Source organism: Hyla sarda, chromosome 5, assembly GCF_029499605.1.
Source record: "Hyla sarda isolate aHylSar1 chromosome 5, aHylSar1.hap1, whole genome shotgun sequence".
NCBI classification, from domain to species: Eukaryota; Metazoa; Chordata; class Amphibia; order Anura; family Hylidae; genus Hyla; species Hyla sarda.
In genome coordinates this window covers 133,442,261-133,465,010 of record NC_079193.1, presented here as the reverse complement: position 1 = coordinate 133,465,010, position 22,750 = coordinate 133,442,261, and the positions used below count along the sequence as shown (strand labels likewise).

Below are 22,750 nucleotides of genomic sequence, written 5' to 3'. Positions count from 1 at the left end.
ATGACCCAAATATAGTCACTAGCTGACTATGTTTGAGTATTGAATTGCATGGGGTCTATGCTTGTCTTAGCACGGATACATCGACATTGTCCTTTTGGCAGTTTCCTGATGTATCCATGCCTCAAAGGCAAAAATAGCCTTATTGTGTACTGATCCTGAATTACATTTTGTATTATACTGCAGAGCTGCAGTCACTGTGTACAGACATTATAGTACTTATTCAATACTGTGTTGTACTCTAGAGCTGCACTTACTATTCTGCTGATATTCACTGTTTATATGCATGTCTTATTCTACACTTATCCTGAGTTAAGGCCCTTTTAAACGGACTGGCAGAGACTGGGTAATGAGTAGGGATCAACCGATTATCGGATTGGCCGATATTATCGGCCGATATTCACGATTTTGTTCGTTATCGGTATTGGCATCTAACCTTGCCGATAATGTGTCTTGCCCGTGACACCCGGGCCCGGAGAATGGTGCTGCTGTTTTGCATCTCCAACAAAGCCACGACAGCCCTGTAAGAGAACCGCAGTGACTGCCTGGGAGAGGCGCTTTTAACTCTGGTGTGGCGCTGCTGCGCTTAGACGTGAGGTCACGTCACCGTAGGGGTGACGTGACCTCACGTCTAAGCGCAGCAGCGCCACGTCGGAGTTCACTGTGCCACCGATCAGTGCGCCCGCCGCCCTGCTCTCTCTTTCTCGTACAAGGCCCTGCTTGTCCTCAGTGCACAGAGCCCCGCTTGTCCTCAGTGCACAGAGCCCCGCTTGTCCTCGGTGCACAGGGCCCCGCTTGTCCTCGGTGCACAGGGCCCCGCTTGTCCTCGGTGCACAGGGCCCGCTTGTCCTCGGTGCACAGGGCCCCGCTTGTCCTCGGTGCACAGGGCCCCGCTTGTCCTCGGTGCACAGGGCCCCGCTTGTCCTCGGTGCACAGGGCCCCGCTTGTCCTCGGTGCACAGGGCCCCGCTTGTCCTCGGTGCACAGGGCCCCGCTTGTCCTCGGTGCACAGGGCCCCGCTTGTTCTCGGTGCACAGGGCCCCGCTTGTCCTCGGTGCACAGGGCCCCGCTTGTCCTCGGTGCACAGGGCCCCGCTTGTCCTCGGTGCACAGGGCCCCGCTTGTCCTCGGTGCACAGGGCCCCGCTTGTCCTCGGTGCACAGGGCCCCGCTTGTCCTCTTGTTATCGGCTATTGGCCTGAGAGTTCACAGGTCATCGGTATCGGCTCTAAAAAAATTTATATCGGTCGATCCCTAGTAATGAGTAGGGGTCGACCGATTATCGGTTTGGCCGATATTATCGGCCAATATTCAAGATTTTGGATGTTATCGGCAATTACCTTGCCGATAATCCGATAATGAGAAATAGCCGATAACTTATACCGGAATATCGGTATAAATTATCGGCTATCGGCCTGAAAGGCCACAGATTATCAGTGTCGGCCCTAAAAAAATCGGTATCGGTCGATCCCTAGTAATGAGTATCTTTCTTGGCGCTTGTTTACAGAGCCCTCACATACTCTATCATGTGACTCTCTAAATCTTAATATCAGCCGATAATAGTGATTTTATTGGCTCCACAAAACATCCCTTCAGACGATATTGGCCATTTTATACTAGTAAATTATTGCAAACGAGTGTTGCTAGGACAACTGGCCAGTGTGAAAGGGCATTTACATTGTGTTTTACATTCCAGACATGATCTCACTGTGTACAAACATTTGTTAGCTTGTATTGATCCTGAGTTTCATTATGTATAATATGTTTTATCTGCACTCCATATGCTGTTGGTGGAGTAACTTATCCTGTATTTATACTGAGTTACATTGAGTTATACTGAGTTACATCCTGCATTATACCCCAGAGCTGCAGTCACTGTTCAGCCGGTAGAGTCACTTTCCTTAGTTACAGCATGTACAGTGGTCCCTCAAGTTATATTATTTTCAACATACAATAGGCCAGCAAAGACTATCTAACTTGACATAATACTAAACATACAATGCCACAGACAGTCAGGATGCTATATGGTAGATTTTACCAGTCAGAGTGGGCATTCTCCTGGCTAAATCCCTTTACAGATTGCCTCTTTAGAGTAGTGTGGTACTACATGTTCTGTACTGTTTTTCCTGTGCCAGAATGCGCTGCTCCCAAGGGCATCAGCTCCAATTTGTTTTTATGGTACTGTAATGGACCCTGAAAAAGCCCCTGTCCTCTACGTTGAAAGTGATTTACAGCATCTGACAGCTAATTCTTTTTTATTTATTTTTTAAATGTAAGGACCTGCCTTATCTGTACAAGTTGAATGAGCACATGCTTCATATTCAATTTGTACATCATGGCAAATTATAATTATATGTTTACATCTTGACAAAAGAATAACATTTGTAACATAACTAATAAAAAATATCTCCTTTTTATAGAAATCATGGCTTATAAAAAGACCACTAGGGGTCCCCATACCATCCAGAATATAATCCTGTCCTTCTGCAGCAGCATCTTTGTCCCAGCTGAAACACAAGCTAGGACAAAGTCCAGGAAGAGAGGACGGGACTAGCACACCTCTGTGCTTACTCCTGTCCTGTCTGAAAACAGAGAGGAGTGGGTTACAAAGCAGTCTGCAGTGATTCCATGAAGAGACACAGCACAACAGAATCAGGGAGGAAGTGAATGCATGGTGTGTGAGGGCAAGCTCATTGCTTGCCCCGGACATACCCAGTCCTCACCATATTTGCATCATGTCATCCATTTCAAATGGAATCTGTTCATCTACATGAACAGATCTTGAAAATCAGTTGACAAACTGACACAAACAGAACATTCTTCTGTTTACATATGTCACTATACACTTCAATGTAAAAATCTCATCTGATGTTAAAGGGGTACTACCATGGAAAACTTTTTTTTTTAAATCAACTGGTGCCAGAAAGTTAAACAGATTTGTAAATTACAAAAAAATATATAGCTTATACCTCTAGGACCTCACCAGTTTGGTGCATAATGATAAGGGTGGCGATAAATTAGATTGTAACAGCGTTAGTCATAAAATATTTTTAATTAAATATAAATATTAAAATAATGACAGATCAACACATTAAACTGGCACTATCTAGTGATAATCCCACTGGGGAATGTAAAAAAATATAATATCCTATGTACTAGTGTTCCGATGTATATAGAAAAAGGTCCATTAATCCACAAAAATAAAATCAATGAAAGTTCAGTTTTGTGGCAGTGTGTGCTTGTAACAAAAAAAAATCAATGTCCAGATATATGATACAAATGTTGTTATAGTGTCTCTCACCACTGCTTCTGGCGGCTTGATGGATCTTTACTGTGGATTGCAGCCTTACACTCCTCTTGTGCTCCGATGGTGGGAGGTCGCTGGATTCTCCCGTCTCCCTAGCAGCCCCGATGGCAGGGGGGCGCAGTATGGTGTTCCATACCACTGGCTCCGATGGCAGGGAAGCGTGAAGCGATGTTATGTGCTGAAGACCACACTTGCTTCCCTGCTTGCTGTAGATGGAACTGTTCTGACACTCCGGCAAGAGTGTCAGTCGGCACGGGAGCGGTAGTGGGTCTGGCGGCAATGGTACGTTCGGGAGCGGTGGATAGTCCAGGTTTGGCGTCTCACGTGGAGGCCTAAGTTACGGGAGGTGTAGGATGTGGAAGATAGTTCAAGGTATGGTTGCGACCAGGCAGGGCGGAATGTGGCTAAATTAACTCCTCTGTTGCCGGGACCTATAAGTTTGCAGGCGGGCACTAGTACAGACTGTGTGAACAGTGCCAGACTCCCAAACGTGTTTCGGGGTGCTGGGAATAGTAGTCCTCCGACCCCTTCCTCAGTAGAAATGTGTATATAATAAAATTTTATAGTAACGCTGTTTTTATAGTAAATTTACACCTGTTGGTGATTACTAACACTTGAGAAAACACGGTCTTTGGATTATGGTGAATTGTCTCTTAGATCTTACAAATCTATGGAGCGGAGCAGCTCTTTTGAATCGCTCGGGAAAACCGGATAGGACGTTGTTCACACCCGGCTTTATCGGGCGATTGAGTCAGTCATGTCACTTGCAGTGCAACAATATGGTGAAAATCGATAAATATGTTTGCTGCAAATATTATATAGACAAGTTCACTGCGAGTAGCTCAACAATTGAAAGCTAGTGTACTAAATGGACACATATAAAAGGACATAATCAATATCACATAATTAAATATAATAATTTTAGAAAATAGTGAATGTGATAGGAGAAGTGTATATATAAATAAGAAAATTATTGGATACAAATGAAAAATAAATAATGATACATATGAAAAAAAAATAGAAATAATACGAATGAAAATAAAAATAAAATCGTAAATAATTACAGTAATGATAAAAATAAAAATATAAAAAGGAAAATAAAAAAAGGTAGATAAGAATATAAGATAAACTAAGACATAAAAATAATGATAATAGTAATATGTGAAAATAATATATGAAAATAATATATACGATATCAAGATTTAATTAAGAACACGGAATATCTGGCGCAGGAAGATGAAGTTCGCATTGATCCAAATTCATAAATAATTTTACTCCCGGCCCTGGACATTTTAATCATATGACTACCCCCCCTCCAGTCTGGTTTAATTATTTGGAGTCCTGCAAATTTTAGATTTGACGGATCTCTATTGTGGGTTATTGAAAAATGTGTTGATAATGGATGTTTTAAATCTCCTTATGTTCTGCTATTCTTAATTTTAATGTTCTTTTTGTTCTCCCCACATACTGTTTTTTACAGTCACATTCTAGGATGTATATGACTCCTTTTGTGTTGCATGTGATGCACTGATCAATTTTCCATGTAAAATGATTGGTCCGGGATTTTACTTCTACTATTTTTCTTGGATCTGAAGTGATGTTGCAATTATTACATGTTCCACAACAGAAAAAGCCTATGGTGGAAAGCCAAGTTTTGTTGTCTTTATTGCTTATGGGTGGTTTGATAGAAGGGGCAACTGTTATCCCCAAATTCGGCGCCTTCGTGTATATAATAGGGGGGTGGTGTGGTAATGATCCTCCTATAATTTGTCTTGTCTTATTATTTCCCAATGTTTATTGATCACTTTTTCAACTTTTTTATGTGAACTATTGAATGGCAAAATAATTCTAAACTCCGGTGTTTCTTTTTGTTTATTTCTATTGTCTACAGTCAAAAAAGTTGTTCTATCTAGTGTTTTTACTTTGTCTAAAGATTGTTTTAGGGTCTCATCTGGATAGCCCTTATCTGCAAATTGCTTGGTAAGGGTCTCGGCCTCCTCCAAAAAGGTGTCATTGTTATTGCAATTGAGCTTCTGGCAACGGTACTGTCCGGTTGGCACATTGAGTAACCAATGTGGTAAATGACAACTGTTGTATGTAATGTAGCTGTTTTTGGCTGTAGGTTTGGTGAATGTGTTAAAAATGAATTGGTCTTTGGATGACGATCTGCAAATCTAAAAAATCAATGTGACTAGTGCTGATAGTGGGGGTAAAATTAAGATGGTGCTCATTGTCATTTAACTGGTGAATAAAGTGTTCCAAATCAGGTAAAGACCCTCCCCAAATCAAAAAAATATCGTCTATATACCGTCGCCAGAGCACCAGATTCGCGCCAAGTCTGGGGTTGATGACTTCTTCCTCCCATGATGCCATAAATAAATTGGCACAGCTTGGCGCGAATCTGGTGCCCATGGTGGTGCTGATTTATTGTAAATAAAAATCACCTTCAAAAAAGAAATAGTTGTGAGTGAGAATAAAGTGGATTGCCTGTGTTATAAAGTCCACCTGTTCTGTTTTAATATCAACCTCCTCCAGGAATTTTTTGACCGCTTTGAGGCCCAAATCATGACGTATTATAGTATAGAGAGAAGACACATCAAGGGTGGCCATGATGTGATGCTCCTCCCATTGGAAGGTCTCCACCATGGCCACTACCTGAGTGGTGTCTCTTAGATAGGATTTTGTTTTCTGCACAAATGGTTGTAGAAATTTATCAATGTATTGGGATAGGTTAGATGTTAGAGAACCTATCCCAGATACGATGGGTCTTCCTGGAGGTGTTTTGATGTTTTTGTGGATTTTAGGTAGACAATAGAACACAGGCAATCTCCCCGGGGTGGTCAAAATAAATTTAGATTCTTGGTGGTGATAATACCCTTCTCCTGTGCAGTGTGACAAAGATCGTGCAAATGAGTAGTATAATTTTCAGTGAGGTCCTTGGATAATTTTTGGTATGTGTCCAGATCTTGAAGTTGTCTCCAACATTCCTTATTGTAATCTATAGTATTTAACAGTACCACACCACCCCCCTTGTCTGCTGGACGTATGGTCAGGTCTTTATTGGACTGAAGTTTTTTTAATGGCTTTCCTTTCTTGTGGGGTAATGTTTCCTTTACTGTATTAAGGTGGATTAATTTTACGTAAATCTTGTTCTACTAATTTTTTTAAAGTGGTAATTTTTGGGCCCATCTCTATTTTAGGAAAAAAACAAGATTTTGGTTTGCTATCTGTTTGTATGTATGTTGTTTGGGGTATTTGTTTTTCTGCAGGATGTTTTTGGAAGTATTTTTTTAGGCATAGATTGCGTACAAACTTTTCTATTCCAACATATGCATCAAATTTTTTAAGAGGGTAAGTGGGGGCAAATTTTAAACCTGTTTCTAAAAGTGTTTTTTGTGAAGTAGTAAGTTGATGAGTACTAATATTTATAATAGATGTTTCTGCTGAAGTTGCTATAATTTGCCTATTTTTGTTGGTGGTTGTGATAGAATTTCGATGCCTGGTTCTTCTTCGTGTGTTCCTTTTTTTGGGGTGGGATTGTGATTTGGAAATTGGCGTACTTCTACCTGGATTGTCTGTGTTTTGGGTTTTGGAATATATACTGGGTCTTGGATTACATATGTGTTCTGTTGTGGAATGAAATTGTTGGGCATGTGTGATCTCTGATTGTTGTAATACATTGGGTTGTGACTTCTGTATTGAGATTGTGGTCTGTATGGAGAGTGTCGTGGTTGCCATGGGTGATGGCTTGATTGTGTAGGTATTCTTTTGGTGGTGTCTTGTCCTAAAAAATTCTCTGAAAGTGGTGCATAGTTATTTTGTGTAGGAATTGTATATATTGTTTTTTGTGTTTGATCTCCAACATGATCCGAGCCATTTGGATTTTGACATAATGATTTTTTCGTTTTTCTATTAATAATCTCAAGTTCTAATTTATCTAACTTCTTATTCCGTGTTCTTAATTAAATCTTAATATCGTATATATTATTTTCACATATTACTATTATTTTTATGTCTTAGTTTATCTTATATTCTTATCTACCTTTTTTATTTTAATTTTTATGTTTATTTTAATTTTTATCATTATTGCAATTATTTACTTTTTATTTTCATTTGTATTATTTCTATTTTTTTTTCATATGTATCATTATTTATTTTTGATTTGTATCCAATAATTTTCTTTTATATATACACTTCTATCACATTCACTATTTTCTAAAATTATTATATTTCAGTATGTGATATTGATTATGTCCTTTTATATGTGTCCATTTAGTACACTAGCTTTCAATTGTTGTGCTACTCGCAGTGTACTTATCTATATAATATTTGCAGCAAACATATTTATCGATTTTCACCATATTGTTGCACTGCAAGTGACATGACTGACTCAATCGTCCGATAAAGCCGGGTGTGAACAACGTCCTATCCGGTTTTCCCGAGCAATTCAAAAGAGCTGCTCCGCTCCATAGATTTGTAAGATCTAAGAGACAATTCACCATAATCCAAAGACCGTGTTTTCTCAAGTGTTAGTAAATTTACACCTGTTGGTGATTACTATAAAAACAGCGTTACTATAAAATTTTATTATATACACATTTCTACTGAGGAAGGGGTCGGAGGACTACTATTCCCAGCACCCCGAAACGCGTTTAGGAGTCTGGCACTGTTCACACAGTCTGTACTAGTGCCCGCCTGCAAACTTATAGGTCCCGGCAACAGAGGAGTTAATTTAGCCACATTCCGCCCTGCCTGGCCGCAACCATACCTTGAACTATCTTCCACAGCCTACACCTCCCGTAACTTAGGCCTCCACGTGGGACGCCATCCCTGGACTATCCACCACTCCCGAACGTACCATTGCCGCCAAACCCACTACCGCTCCCGTGCCGACTGACACTCTTGCCGGAGTGTCAGAACAGTTCCATCTATAGCAAGCCGGGAAGCAAGTGTGGTCTTCAGCACAGAACATCGCTTCACGCTCCCCTGCCATCGGAGCCAGTGGTACGGAACACCATACTGCGCCCCTTTGCCATCGGGGCTGCTAGGGAGACGGGAGAATCCAGCGCCCTCCTACCATCGGAGCATGAGAGGAGTGTAAGGCTACGATCCACAGTAAAGATCCATTAAGCTGCCAGAAGCAGTGGTGAGAGACACTATAACAACATTTGTATCATATATCTGGACATTGATTTTATGTTACAAGCACACTCTGCCACAAAACTGAACTTTCATTGATTTTATTTTTGTTTGCGGATTAATGGACCTTTTTCTATATACATCGGAACACTAGTACATAGGATATTATATTTTTTTACATTTTTTATATTCTTATAATTTTTGATATCCCACTAGGGCCCAGTGGGATTATCACTAGATAGTGCCAGTTTAATGTGTTAATCTGTCATTATTTTAATATTTATATTTAATTAAAAATATTTTATGACTAACGCTGTTACAATCTAATTTATCTCCACCCTTATCATTATGCACCAAACTGGTGAGGTCCTAGAGGTATAAGCTATATTTTTTTTGTAATGTATTGTTATTTTGTTACCGGTGGGGTCCGGCTATAGCTTTAATTACCTCGGTCCTTCTGTTGTGAGCTTCACCTAATTTTAAGATTTGTAAATTACTTCTATTTAAAAATCTTAATCCTTCCAGTATTTTTTAGGGGCTATATACTACAGAGGAAATGCTTATCTTTTTAGATTTCTCTGATGTCATGACCACAGTGCTCTCTGCTGACCTCTACTGTCTTTTTTAGGTACTGTCCGGAGCAGCATATGTTTGCTATGAGGATTTTCTCCTGTTCTGGACAGTTCTTAAAATGGACAGCAGAGATCAGTAGAGAGCACTGTGGTCATGACATCAGAGAAATCTAAAAAGATAAGCATTTCCTCTGTGGTATATAGCCCCTAAAAAGTACTGAAGGATTAAGATTTTTAAATAAAAGTAATTTACAAATCTGTTTAACTTTCTGGCACCAGTTGATTTAAAAAAAAGAAAGTTTTCCACGGTAGTACCCCTTTTACCCCTTAAGGACCCAGGACGTCCTGTGACGTCCTGGTGTATTCCGGTTCCTGTCGCTCGCCGGGCAGAGATTGGAAGCGGATGCCTGCTGAAATGCTTCAGCAGGCATCCAGGGCAAACGCCGAGGGGGGCCATGTATCGCGAGGGAAATCGCCCCTGCGATCTGCGGCGATACCGGGCTGATCGGGTCTCTGGGACCCGACTGCCCGGTAATTTTGCATGATCCCGGTTGTCACAGACAGCCAGGACCATGCTGGAGGCTAGAAGCGAGGTGGCAAGCCTGCCACCTCCTCCTATCCCCTGCGATCCATCGGTTAGCTAACCGACCAATAGCAGGGGGTGGGGGGCTTGGGGGCAGTTACTTCCTCCCGCCCTGCCCGACCCCTGGAAGTCCGGAGAGGACGGGAGGAAGACCGGAGGACGCGGCGGGGGACGTGGGAGTGCTGGGGCCCGGCCCCGGTACTTACCTCGTCCCTGAAGACCCGGATCCCGGCGATGAAGACGGCGGTGACAGGCGAGTTCCTCTGCGAGTTCCGCAGTCGGGCCCTTTACAGCAATGCATGTCGCCGTAAAGCAACATGCATTGCTGTATTGGGACCCTGTATACTACAACTCCCAGCATGCCCAGACAGCCCTTGGCGTCTGAGTATGCTGGGACTTGCAGTTTTGCAACATCTGGAGGTCCACAGTTTTGGGACCACTGTGCCCTTCCAGATGTTGCAAAACTACACATCCTCAGCATGCCCTTACTGTCCAGGCATGCTGGGAGTTGTAGTTCTGTAACATCTGGCCCTTTAGATGTTGCAGAACTACAACTCCTAGCATGCCTGGACAGTTTTGGCATACTGGGAGTTGTAGTTTTGCAACATCTGGAAGGGCACAGATTGGGAACCACTGTATTAGTGGTCTGAAAACTGTAGTCCTCCAGATGTTGCAAAACTACAACTCCAAGCATGCTGGGAGTTGTAGTTCGGCAACATCTGGCTCTAAAGATGTTGCCGAACTACTACTTCCAGCATGCCTGAGAATGTTTGGGAGTTGTGGTTTTGCAACAACTGGAGGCACACTGGTTGGGAAACATTGTCTGTTTCCTAACTCAGTGTTTCCCAACCCATGTGCCTACAGCTGATGCAAAACTATAACTACCAGCATGAACTGATAGACTGTGCATGCTGGGAGTTGTAATTTTGCAACAGCTGGAGATTCCCCCCCTGTGAATGTACAGGGTACATTCACATGGGCAGGGGCTTACAGTGAGTATCAGGCTGCAAGTTTGCGATGCAGCAAATTTTGCGTGGCAGCTCAAACTCGCAGCGGGAAACTCGCTGTAATCCCCCTCCCATGTAACTGTACCCTAAAAACACTACACTACACTAACACAAAATAAAATAAAAAGTAAAAAAACACTACATATACACATACCCCTACACAGCCCCCCTCCCCTCCCCAATAAAAATGAAAAACGTCTGGTACGCCACTGTTTTCAAAATTGAGCCTCCAGCTGTTGCAAAACAACAACTCCCAGTATTGCCGGACAGCCGTTGACTGTCCAAGCATGCTGGGAGTTTTGCAACAGCTGGAGGCACCCTGTTTGGGAATCACTGGCGTAGAATACCCCTATGTCCACCCCTATGCAAATCCCTAATTCAGGCCTCAAATGAACATGGCGCTCTCACTTCGGGGCCCTGTCGTATTTCAAGGCAACATTTTAGGGCCACATATGGGGTATAGCCGTACTCGGGAGAAATTGCCTAACAAATTTTGGGGGGCTTTTTCTCCTTTTACCCCTTATGAAAAGGTGAAGTTGGGTTCTACACCAGCATGTTAGTGTAAAAAAATAAATGTATTACACTAACATGCTGGTGTTGCCCTATACTTTTCATTTTGACAAGAGGTAAAAGGGAAAAAAGCCCCCCAAAATTTGTTATGCAATTTCTCCTGACTACGGAGATACCCCATATGTGGGCGCAAAGTGCTCTGGGGGCGCGCAACAAGGCCCAGAAGGGAGAGTGCACCATGTACATTTTAAGCGATTTGCACATGGGTGGCTGATTGTTACAGCGGTTTTGACAAACGCAAAAAAAACTAAACCCCACATGTGACCCCATTTCGTAAACTACACCCCTCACGGAATGTAATGAGGGGTGCAGTGAGAAATTACACCCCACTGGTGTCTGACAGATCTTTGGAACAGTGGACTGTGCAAATTAAAAATTTTGTACAGCCCACTGTTCCAAAGATCTGACAGACACCAGTGGGGGGTAAATGCTCACTGTACCCCTTGTTACATTCCTCAAGGGGTCTAGTTTCCAAAATGGTATGCCATGTGGGGTTATTTTGCTGTCCTGGCACCATAGGGGCTTCCTAAATGCGACATGCCCCCCCGAGAAAATTTGCTCTCAAAAAGCCAAATATGACTCCTTCTCTTCTGAGCATTGTAGTTCTCCCGTAGTGCACTTCATGTCAACTTATGGGGTACCTCCATACTCAGAAAAGATGGGGTTACAAATTTTGGGGGGTATTTTTAGCTATTAACCCTTACAAAAATGTGAAATTTGGGAAGGAAACACATTTTAGTGAAATTTATTTTTTATTTTTTACGTATGCAAAAGTTGTGAAACCACTGTGGGGTATTAAGGCTCCCTTTATTCCTTGTAACGTTCCTCAAGGGGTCTAGTTTCCAAAATGGTAGGCTATGTGGGTATTTTTTGCTGTCCTGGCACCATAGGGGCTTCCTAAATGCAACATTCCCCCGAGCAAAATTTGCTCTCAAAAAGCCAATATGACTCCTTCTCTTCTGATCATTGTAGTTCGCCTTTAGTGCACTTCAGGTCAACTTATGGGGTACCTCCATACTCCGAGGAGATGGGGTTACAAATTTTGGGGGGTATTTTCTCCTATTAACCCTTGCAAAAATGTGAAATTTGGGGGGAAACACACATTTTAGTGAAATATTTTATTTATTTTTTTACATATGCCAAAGTCGTGAAACACCTGTGGGGTATTAAGGCTCACTTTATTCCTTGTTACGTTCCTCAAGGGGTCTAGTTTCCAAAATGGTATGCCATGTGTTTTTTTTGCTGTTCTGACACCTATAGGCTTCCTAAATGCAACATGCCCCCCAAAAACCATTTCAGAAAAACGTACTCTCCAAAATCCCCTTGTCGCTCCTTTCCTTCTGACCCATCTACTGCGCCCGCCGAACACTTTACATAGACACATGAGGTATGTGCTTACTGGAGAGAAATTGGGCTACAAATATAAGTATACATTTTCTCCTTTTACCCCTTGTAAAAATTCAAAAATTGGGTCTACAAGAACATGCGAGTGTAAAAAATGAAGATTGTGAATTTTCTCCTTCAATTTGCTGCTATTCCTGTGAAACACCTAAAGGGTTAAAACGCTGACTGAATGTCATTTTGAATATTTTGGGGGTGCAGTTATTATAATGGGGTCATTTGTGGGGTATTTCTAAGAGGAAGACCCGTCAAATCCACTTCAAACCTGAACTGGTCCCTGAAAAATTGTGATTTTGGAAATATTGTGAAAAATTGGAAAATTGCTGCTGAACTTTGAAGCCCTCTGGTGTCTTCCAAAAGTAAAAACATGTCAATTTTATGATGCAAACATATTGTATATGTGTGAATAAAAAAAAAAAAAGATATGGAATATCCATTTTCCTTACAAGCAGAGAGCTTCAAAGTTAGAAAAATGGCAAATTTTTTAATTTTTCATCAAATTTTGGGATTTTTCACCAAGAAAGGATGCAAGTTGCTAAAATTTTTTTACCACTATGTTAAAGTACAATATGTCACGAAAAAACTATCTCGGAATCAGAATGATAACTAAAAGCATTCCAGAGTTATTAATGTTTAAAATGACAGTGGTCAGATGTGCAAAAAATGGCCGGGTCCTAAGGTGTAAAATGGCTGGGTCCTTAAGGGGTTAATGAAAATTCTTCAAACACCTGTGGGGTGTTCAGGCTCACTGCACCCCTTGTTACATTCCATGAAGGGTATAGTTTCCAAAATGGGGTCACATGTGGGTATTTATTGTTTTGCGTTTATGTCAGAACCGCTGTAAAATCAGCCACCCCTGTGCAAATCCCCAATTTAGGCCTCAAATGTACATAGTGCGCTCTCACTCCTGAGCCTTGTTGTGCGCCCGCGGAGCATTTTACGTCCACATATGGGGTATTTCCATACTCAGGAGAAATTGCTAATTTTGGGGGTCTTTTTTTCCTTTTACCGCTTGTGAAAATAAAAAGTAAAGGACAACACCAGCATGTTAGTGTAAATTTTGCTGTTGCTAAACTCCCGGCATGCCTGGATAGTCAGTGGCTGTCCGGAAATGCTGGGAGTTGTTGTTTTGCAACAGCTGGAGGCTCCGTTTTTGAAACACTGCCGTACAATACGTTTTTGATATTTTTTTTGGGGGGGGGACAGTGTAGGGGGTGTATATGTTGTGATTTACCCTTTATTATGTTAGTGTAGTGTAGTGTTTTTAGGGTACATTCACACTGGCGGCGGATTACAGTGAGCTTACCGCTAGGAGTATGCGCTGCGGCGAAAAATTTGCCGCAGCTCATACTTGAAGCAGGAAACTTACTGTAAACCTGCCTGTGTAGGTACGCCATTGGTCCTTAAGTACCAGGGAGCAAAGGCGTACGCCCTTGGTCAGTAACAGGTTAAACAGCCCAGCTCCACCTCCTTAACACATGAGCCAAGAAATAAAAAGGAAATTTTATAAATTTGGCAACCACTATTCACTCCAGGAAAGAGTGTTCGCTTTCATACCCTGATCAAAGGCAACTGCAGACCTTAGCAGCAAAAACAGCTTACAGATTCCCTTTAATACTTAAACTTTACCTACCCGTTCTCTTCTATTCCACCGAACAATTTATTTTCCATATCACCATAGCATAAGCTACAAAGCAATGCTGACAACATGGATCCCTGAGGTATTCCACAACACTGCCTATAATATCTGAAAGGAAAGCATTTAAAAACAAAAGAAATTGTAGTTTAGATTATTATTTATAATATAATGTATAATAATGTAACTGCAGTGAATATTCAAGAAAAGGGGTGAATATTTCTATCCTATTTTCATTAATGAATCCAAATCAAAGAAAAGACTGTGCTGCACATAAAACGTATTTATAAACTGCAAATGTTAAGTGTATTACTTTCATAAAATAAAAAAAAATGAATTCACAGTATCCTGTATTGAAACTATATTGTCTAAGACATCTTTATAGCTACATCTATTTTCAGCATGAAGTAGAACAGAAGAAATTGTTCACCTGTGTTAAACGTAAAACAAGGCAATCTAGTAATAGGGTATACGGAAATCTACTTTCTTTCAACAATGGTGTAACACCCTAAATGCCCTCTATGACAATCCCATCACTGTGAGAGGTGTCGGTTGCTTAAATGCTATTGCTCAAATTCAATACCAAAACGACCAGGGATGTTCCAAAAATAAAAAATTAGAAGCGCACTTACCGATCATTAATTCTCAGAATATGGTTAAAAATTATTTGCTGGAAGAAAGCTAGCAGTTTGCTTGAGTTTTCATTCATAGAAAGGCTCTATAAATAAGTGAGTAAGCATGTTATCAATAAGCAGGGAGCAACACACAGAGCTCCAGATTAATTCAGTATATCACATTGGATACTTCATCTTTAACCCCTTGGGGACAAAGCCCATTTTGACCCTAAGGACGAGAGCATTTATTGGAAATCTGATCTGTCACTTTATGCATTAATAACTCTGGTATGCTTTTACTTATGAATTTGAAGATAGTTGCATTTTTCTAACTTTGAAACTCTCTGCTCGTACGGAAAATGGACATCCCAAATAAATGATATATTAATTCACATAAACAATATGTCTACTTTATGCTGGTATCATAAAGTTGACATGTTTTTACTTTTTGAAGACATAAGTGGGCTTTAAAATATAGCAGCAATTTTCACAAAAGATTCAAAATCTGAATTTTTCAGGGACCAGTTCAGTGGATTTGAGGGGCCTCTCTGTAAGAAGTCCCCTATAAATGACCCCATTATAGAAACTGCTCCCCTCAAGGTATTCAAAATGACATTCATAAAGTTTGTTAACCCTTTATGCGTTTCACAGGAATAGCAGCAAAGTGGAGTAGAAGTAAAAAATCAAAATTTTTTACACTAACATGTTCTTGTACACCCATTTTGTTAAAATTTTTACAAGGGGTAAAAGGAGAAAAAGCCCCCCAGAATTTGTAACCCAATTTCTCTTGTATAAGGAAATACCTCATATGTGGATGTAAAGTGCTTTGTGGGTGCAGATGAGGGCTCAGAAAGAAAGGAGCGACATTGGGCTTTGGAAAGCGAATTTTGCTGAAATGGCTTTTTGGGGGCATGTCACATTTGGGAATCCCCCATGTTGCCAGAACATTAAAAAAAAAAAAAAAAAAAAAACACATGGCATACTATTTGGGAAACTACACCCCTCAAGGAAAGTAACAAGGGGTACAGTGAGCCATAACACCCCACAGATGTTTGATGACGTTTCGTTAAAGTTGGATGTAAAAATGAAAAATTTAATATTTTTCTCTAACATGAGGGCGTTACCCCAAATTTTTCATTTTTACAAAGGGTAATAGGGGAAAAGGCCCCCCAAAATTTGTGACCCCATTTCTTCTGAGTATGGAAATACCCCATATGTGGAAGTAAAGTGCCCTACGGGCACTCTACAGTGCTGAGAAGAGAAGGAGCAAAATTAGTTTTTTGGGGAGAGAATTTGGTTGAAATTGAAGGGTGGGGCCAAGTGCAACAATAAAGGCACCATGTTGCCAGAACAGTGGACTCTCCCACATGTGATCCCATTTTGGAAACTACACCCCCTCACAGAATGTAACAAGGGGTGCAGTGAGCATTTACTGGCATTTAACAGATTTTTGAAACAGTGGGCTGTGCAGATAAAAAACATTTTTTTTCATTTTCACAGACCACTGTTGGACTATCAGACACCTGTGGGGTGTAAATGCTGGATGTAGTTTCCAAAATGAGGGTCACATTTGGGTGTTTTTTTTTTTGCATTCATGTCAAAACCGCTGCAACTGTCAGTCACCCTGTGCAAATCAAAAATTTAGGCCTAAAATGTACATGTGCTTTCACACCTGAGCCCTATTGTGCACCCGCAGGGCACTTTACGTCCACATATGGGGTATTTCTGTACTAGGGAGAAATTGCATTACAAATTTGGAGGGACTTTTACTCCTTTTACTTCTTGTGAAAAGGAAAAGAATGGAGCAACCCCAACATGCTGGTTTAGCCCCATACTTTTCCTTTTCATAAGGGGTCAAATTTGTAACGCAATTTCTCCCGAGTACAGAAAAACCCCACATGTGACCCTCAACTGTTGCCTTAAAATATGACAGGGCTGCGGAGTGAGAGAGTGCCATGCGCATTTGAGGCCTACGTTAAGGATTTGCATGGGGGCGGACCCGGATATTTGCCTCCGCCACCAAAAATCCCCTACGGCAGTGTTCTCCAAACAGGGTGCCTTCAGCTGTTGAAAAAGTCCCAGCATGCCTGGACAGTCAATGGCTGTCCGGCAATGCTTGGAGTTGTTGTTTTGCACCAGCTGGAGGCTCCATTTAGGAAACATTGCCGTATGATCCGTTTCAAATTTTAATTGGGGGATGAGGGGGGGGGGTAACTGTGTATATGAAGTGTTTTACTCTTTATTTTGAGTTAGGGTAGTGTAGTGTTTTTAGGGTACACACAGGCGGGGGTTTAAAGCCAGTTTTCCGCTGGGAGTTTGAGCTGCGGTGGAAAAATGGGCGGGCTGAGCGAGGAATACATACAAAAGTCCCGCTCATGCCTGCAATTGGTCAGTTGCTCCCAACAGACCAATAGCAGGGGATAGGAGGTGGCACCCCTGCCACCTCAATCCTATCCTTCAGGGTGGGGTGGGGGGTCCCCTGGGTGATGTCATGGGCTGCCTGCTGAATGATTTCAGCAGGCATCCAGTTCCGATCACCGCCCGGCGAGCGGCGGTGATTGGAAATACGGAGGGCATACAGGTACCCCCTCCATCCTTAAGAAATGGGACGCGAGGGCGTAACCATACACCCTCCTTCCCCAACAGGTTAAGGGGTTATCCACCACAAGGTGATTTTAGTATGTACCTGCCAGACAGTAATGGACATGCTTAGGAAGGATCTGCGCTTGTCTTGGGACTTGGCTATTTTGTAAGATTACCATAACACTGCTTTTTGTGAACTGGTATTTCCTGTTAGAGTTTTCTTCTTTTGCCTACAAATCCCCTAATTCCATTTTCCTCCCTCCCACACATCAGCCACCCCACAGTCATTTTGTATGCTGTTAAAAATAAATATTGGGGTGAAAAATCACAGAAGAATTGTGAAATAACAAAGATACAGATACTATATTATGAACTACACTAACTTTACAGCCATTTGTAGCATAGTCAAATAAAAAAAAATCCTGGAATACCCCTTTAACCCCTTAAGGACCCATGACGTATGCATACGTCATCACACCCTGGGTCTTAAGGACCCATGACGTATGCATAAGTCATGGTCTTTTCCTGGAAGCGGATCTCTGCTGAAATCCTTCAGCACGGATCCAGGGCAGAAGCTGAGGGGGGGTCCCGGGACCCCCACATATCGGCGATCGTCACAGATCGCTTGCGAAATCACGCAAGCGATCTGCTCCGATTCCGGGTATTCGGGTCACTTGTGACCCGATGACCCGCAAAAAAGAAGGTGATCAGCGGTGTACGATACACCGCCAATCACCTTCGGTTGCTGGGAGCGGTGACAATACTGTCACCGCCCCAGCAACGTTGCTATTGGCCGGTGATCGTCCGGCCAATAGCAGCGCGGCAGAGGAGGGGTTAACGGACCTCTCACGCAGCTCTGCGCGCTCGCTGAGTTCAGTCAGCGGGCAAAGCTGTGTGAAGAGGACCGGGACCCCCCCTCTGTGCTCCAGAGCCCCCTCACAGAAGACGATTGCCCCCCCTAGTGCAGGGAAAGTGTGTCCCTTAGGGAAAGGTAGGTAAACTGAAAGTAAAAGTAACATAAAAGTAAAAAAAAAAAAAATAATAAAAAAAAAAAATCCCCCCCCCCCCACCTGACCCCCTAATAGGCCCCTAGGGTCCTGTGATCAGTGTCACCCGGGACCTATTAGGGGTTCAGGGCGCTGCGTGCGCCACCCCTTTTTTTGTCCGTAGCGTGTTTTTTTTATTTTTTTCCATTATAACGGTGTATGAGTGATAATTACACACCGTTATATAAAGTATTACACAAAGCACCACACTACATACTTCCCCGCCCCCCCCGCGCACACACCCTCCCCCCCCGCCACTGTAGAAAAAAGGCAATATCTCGCCGGGAATTTTCGGCAGTGGAGGCTTACGCTTTTTTAGCCTCCGACTCCGAATCTGCCAGTGAGGACGATGAAGATCCTACATTTTTGTGTTCTTCATCATCCTCCTCATCATCTAGTAGTGATGATGAGTCCCCTGTACGGCGGCGGAGACTCCGCCAGGCGAGGCCATGCACCCCCCATGAGAGTGACCCAGTGGCCGACACTAGTACAAGTGGCAATGCCGCTCGTAATAGGAGTCCGGCCCCCCAGACAAGTGCATCAGAGCCCCCTTCCGATGACCCTGTCTAGAGCCCCCCAGAGGGTTTTCAGCCACGGATTCCTGAGTTTGTTGGCGATTCAGGAATCCGGATTGACCATGCTGGCATCACTGCTCTGGACTTTTACGTTTTTTTTCAGTGACAGCCTGGTCAATCAAATGGTGGAGCAAACGAACTTGTATGCCCAGCAGTTCATTGCCCACCACCCAGATTCGTTTTTGGCCAGGTCCAATGAATGGCGCACCATTGATGCAGCGGAAATGAGGACATTTTGGGGCCTCACGCTGCATATGGGCCTGGACAAAAAAGCAAGTGCTCGTCATTACTGGAGCGGGGACGTCCTCTACCAGACCCCGCTTTACAGTATGGCGATGACACGGAAGCGGTTGGAGGCCATTCGGAAATGCCTGCATTATGCAGATAATGCGGCATGTCCGCCCCGAGGTGATCCCACCTATGACCGGCTTTACAAAGTGTCATCGATCACTTTGGGGCCAAATTTTTGGAGGCCTATGTACCGCTCAGGGACCTCTCAGTAGATGAGTCTCTCATCAGTTTTAAGGGGAGACTCATCTTCCGCCAGTATATTCCCTCGAAGCGGGCACGGTATGGCGTGAAGCTCTATAAACTCTGCGAGAGTACCTCCGGGTACACTTGCAGGTTTAGAGTGCATGAGGGACGAGATTCCCGTATTGAACCCCCAGATTGTTCCCCCACTCTGGGTGTTAGCGGGAAAATCGTTTGGGACCTTGTGCACCCATTGCTGGATAAGGGTTACCACGTGTACGTGGACAACTTTTATACCAGCATCCCTCTGTTCAAATCCCTTTCCGCCAGATCCACGTCCGCTTGTGGGACCGTGCGGAGGAACCAGAGAGGCCTCCCTCTAAATTTGGTCAAGACGCCTATCCCCAAGGGTGAGTCCTGTGCCCTCACCCATGATAACCTGTTGTTGGTGAAGTATAAGGATAAGAGGGATGTCCTTATGCTCACCACTATTCATGGAAATGGCAGCACCCCTGTCCCTGTGCGAGGTACCGTGGGACCGGTCCTCAAGCCCGATTGTATTCTGGACTACAATCGGTATATGGGGGGAGTTGATCTCTCAGATCAAGTCCTCAAGCCATACAATGTCATGCGGAAAACACGGGCATGGTACAAAAAAGTTGCGGTCTACATGGTACAGGTCACCACGTATCAGTGTGACACATGCCCAGATAATCCGGGCCTCTGCATAGGCTGCTTCAGGGAGTATCACACTTCCATGGAGCACAAAATTTTCCCTTTACATTTTAATTTTCCATAATTTGACCAATGTACAAAGTCCAGAGTACATTCCAAATTTTAACCCCCATAAACCACTAAATTGCCCAAAAAAACTGAAAAAAAAAAAAAAACCTGATAAGACCTCTGGGGGTGTTTTTTCAGAAATGGGTCATAGGTCACTGAGTCACTATCATCGGGGACTTTTTTTTGTTGCCTCAAATGTGCAGCGCTCTCTCTCCACCTGAGCGGGTGCGCATTTGAGGCAACAGGTTAGGGACGGCCACACACATCACGTTCCCAGAATGATGACTCAGAGCATAGGGTTTGGGGCGGGCATATTTTTTTTTAGTTTTGGCTATGCTCTGGGTCATCATTCTGGGAACATATTCTGTTTCATTATGTTTTATAATTTTCTGGCCCACTGTACCCCATATTACGGGCCTATGTACCCCACCTGTCTACCCCAGTTACGGCCCGTTGTCCCCAATAGTGTTCCCCTATTTTAGGGCTCAGTGCTCCCCCCATTAACAGTCCTGGCTCCATATGAAGCTCAAGGCCCCTGACTGCCCTCCCACTCCAGGAAGACCAGCTGTGTGTGCATCCACCAAGCCAAAATCGTCAAAATATAAGGTATGTCCTTACTCCAAAGAAATGTATTTACAAATTGTGGGGGGTCTTTTCTGCTATTAACCCTTGTAAAAATGTAAAATGACGGTGAAAACATACTTTTTTAGTGAAATTTTCTTTTTTTTTTACATATGCAAAAGTCGTGAAACCCCTGAGGGTTATTAAGGCTCACTTTACCCCTTGATAGGTTTCCCGAGGGGTCTAGTTCAGGGATGTGGAAATAAAAAAAGAAACTACTTGTCCAAGGGACTAAAGCTGAACACAATCTACTTGTCCCTCAAGAAAATCCACTTGTCCTGGTAGATAAAATAATTTCGACCAAAATACTGCGATCCCCCCCACTAGACCACCAGGGATGGATATAAGATCCTTTAGACACTGCTGTCAACTTAGACAGCGGTGATCTAATGGTTTAATAGCGACCACGGTGATCGCAGCATGCCAGGCTATTAGCGGAGAGAGAGCTGTAGCTCCTTTTACGCCCGAGGCAAGCCCAGAAAAGTCTAGATGTAACTTTTTGATCACCATAAAAAAATTCTAATATGAAGTGACCAAAAATGAACAATTCTTGACTATTTTTTACATTTACACCGTTCACCTTATGGTTTAATTAACATTATATTTTAATAAAACAAACAACAAAAAACGTGGTCTCAAATGGCTGGAGGTGCTCAACCCCAGATGCGGTTGTGCATTTATACTGGGGGAGCAGATCCTGCCCTTGTAGTCCGTTGCTAAGGGCGATCCCCAGCATAAAAATGCATACAATGAAGGATGCCTCGCCGGACTACAAGTGCCACAATAGAATCCTACACCAGATAAACGGTGTGGATGTGTAACAATTAGAATACAATACAAGAATATGGGTGCACTACTGTGGTAGATGTATACAATGACATTGGCTATCCCTCAACACTGATGTTAAAATTGAGACATTCGCCAGTGCATCCTTATATTAAGGACACACCAGAGCCCGCACACCAACGCCAAGGTTTCTCAAAATGGTGCGGGACCTACGCTAATCCTACCTGTGCTTGATAAGCAAAAAAGGGGCCAGTGGGCAATTACGGCAGCATTCGGTCGACTCACAACTTCCTCCCAGATACCCTCCAGCGTGACTGAGCACACATACAATGGGAGGATGGAGGCAAGCTGTAAGCCCCACCTGAGTTGGCTAATATGGGTGCCGGCCTCACAGGTGCTACCTTACTGCCTTGAAGATATTCAAGGCGCTTTAATTAGTGCACCCATATTCTTGTATTGTATTATATTTTAATAGCCTGGACATTTCCACATGCAGCGATACCACTTATGTTTATTTTTGTACATTATTATTATTTAAAGAAAATTGGAAACTTTTATTAGGAAAGGGGCTTATTCACATATATACGCACTTTTTAAAATATTTTAATCACTATTTTTCAGTCTTCATAGGGACTTATGTGTTACTGGGGGGTTTTCTGCTTCTCCAGTTTATGTGCTGCATTTTGTGTCAGAAAATGCTGGAAGTTACATTTAGTTACTAGATAACTACAACTCTCAGCATGCCCTGATACAGCCTATGGTTGTGTGGGTGTTGCAGCATGTTGCACTGTATAGTAGTACAGTTAAGGTTATTGTGTAACATGCTGGGAGTTGTAGTTTTGGTGTGTGTCAGCTGCAGAGCCATAGGATGTGTCAAGGAATACTGGAAATTACAGTTAGTAACTACAACACCCAGCATGCCCTGATGCAGGCTATGGCTCTGCAGCTGACCCGAACCAAAACTACAACTCCCAACATGTTACACTTTATAGTTCTACAGTTTAGGTTATGGTGCAACATGCTGGGAGTTGTAGTTTTGGTTGGGGCGTGTTTGCGTGCAAC

At 42.9% G+C, this 22,750-nt stretch overlaps 1 protein-coding gene across 2 annotated transcripts in view; it reads right to left on the bottom strand.

Moving 5' to 3' along the window:
* Nucleotides 1–22,750, bottom strand: part of TERT (telomerase reverse transcriptase) — a 146,289-nt gene that overhangs the window by 32,487 nt on the left and 91,052 nt on the right. For both annotated transcript variants that reach the window (XM_056520288.1, XM_056520289.1), the window contains 2 exons: nt 14,842–14,927; nt 14,207–14,320 (listed from right to left, as the gene is read on the bottom strand). In XM_056520288.1, coding sequence (XP_056376263.1) covers nt 14,207–14,320; nt 14,842–14,927 — 200 coding nt within the window. The remainder of the gene's footprint in view (nt 1–14,206; nt 14,321–14,841; nt 14,928–22,750) is intronic.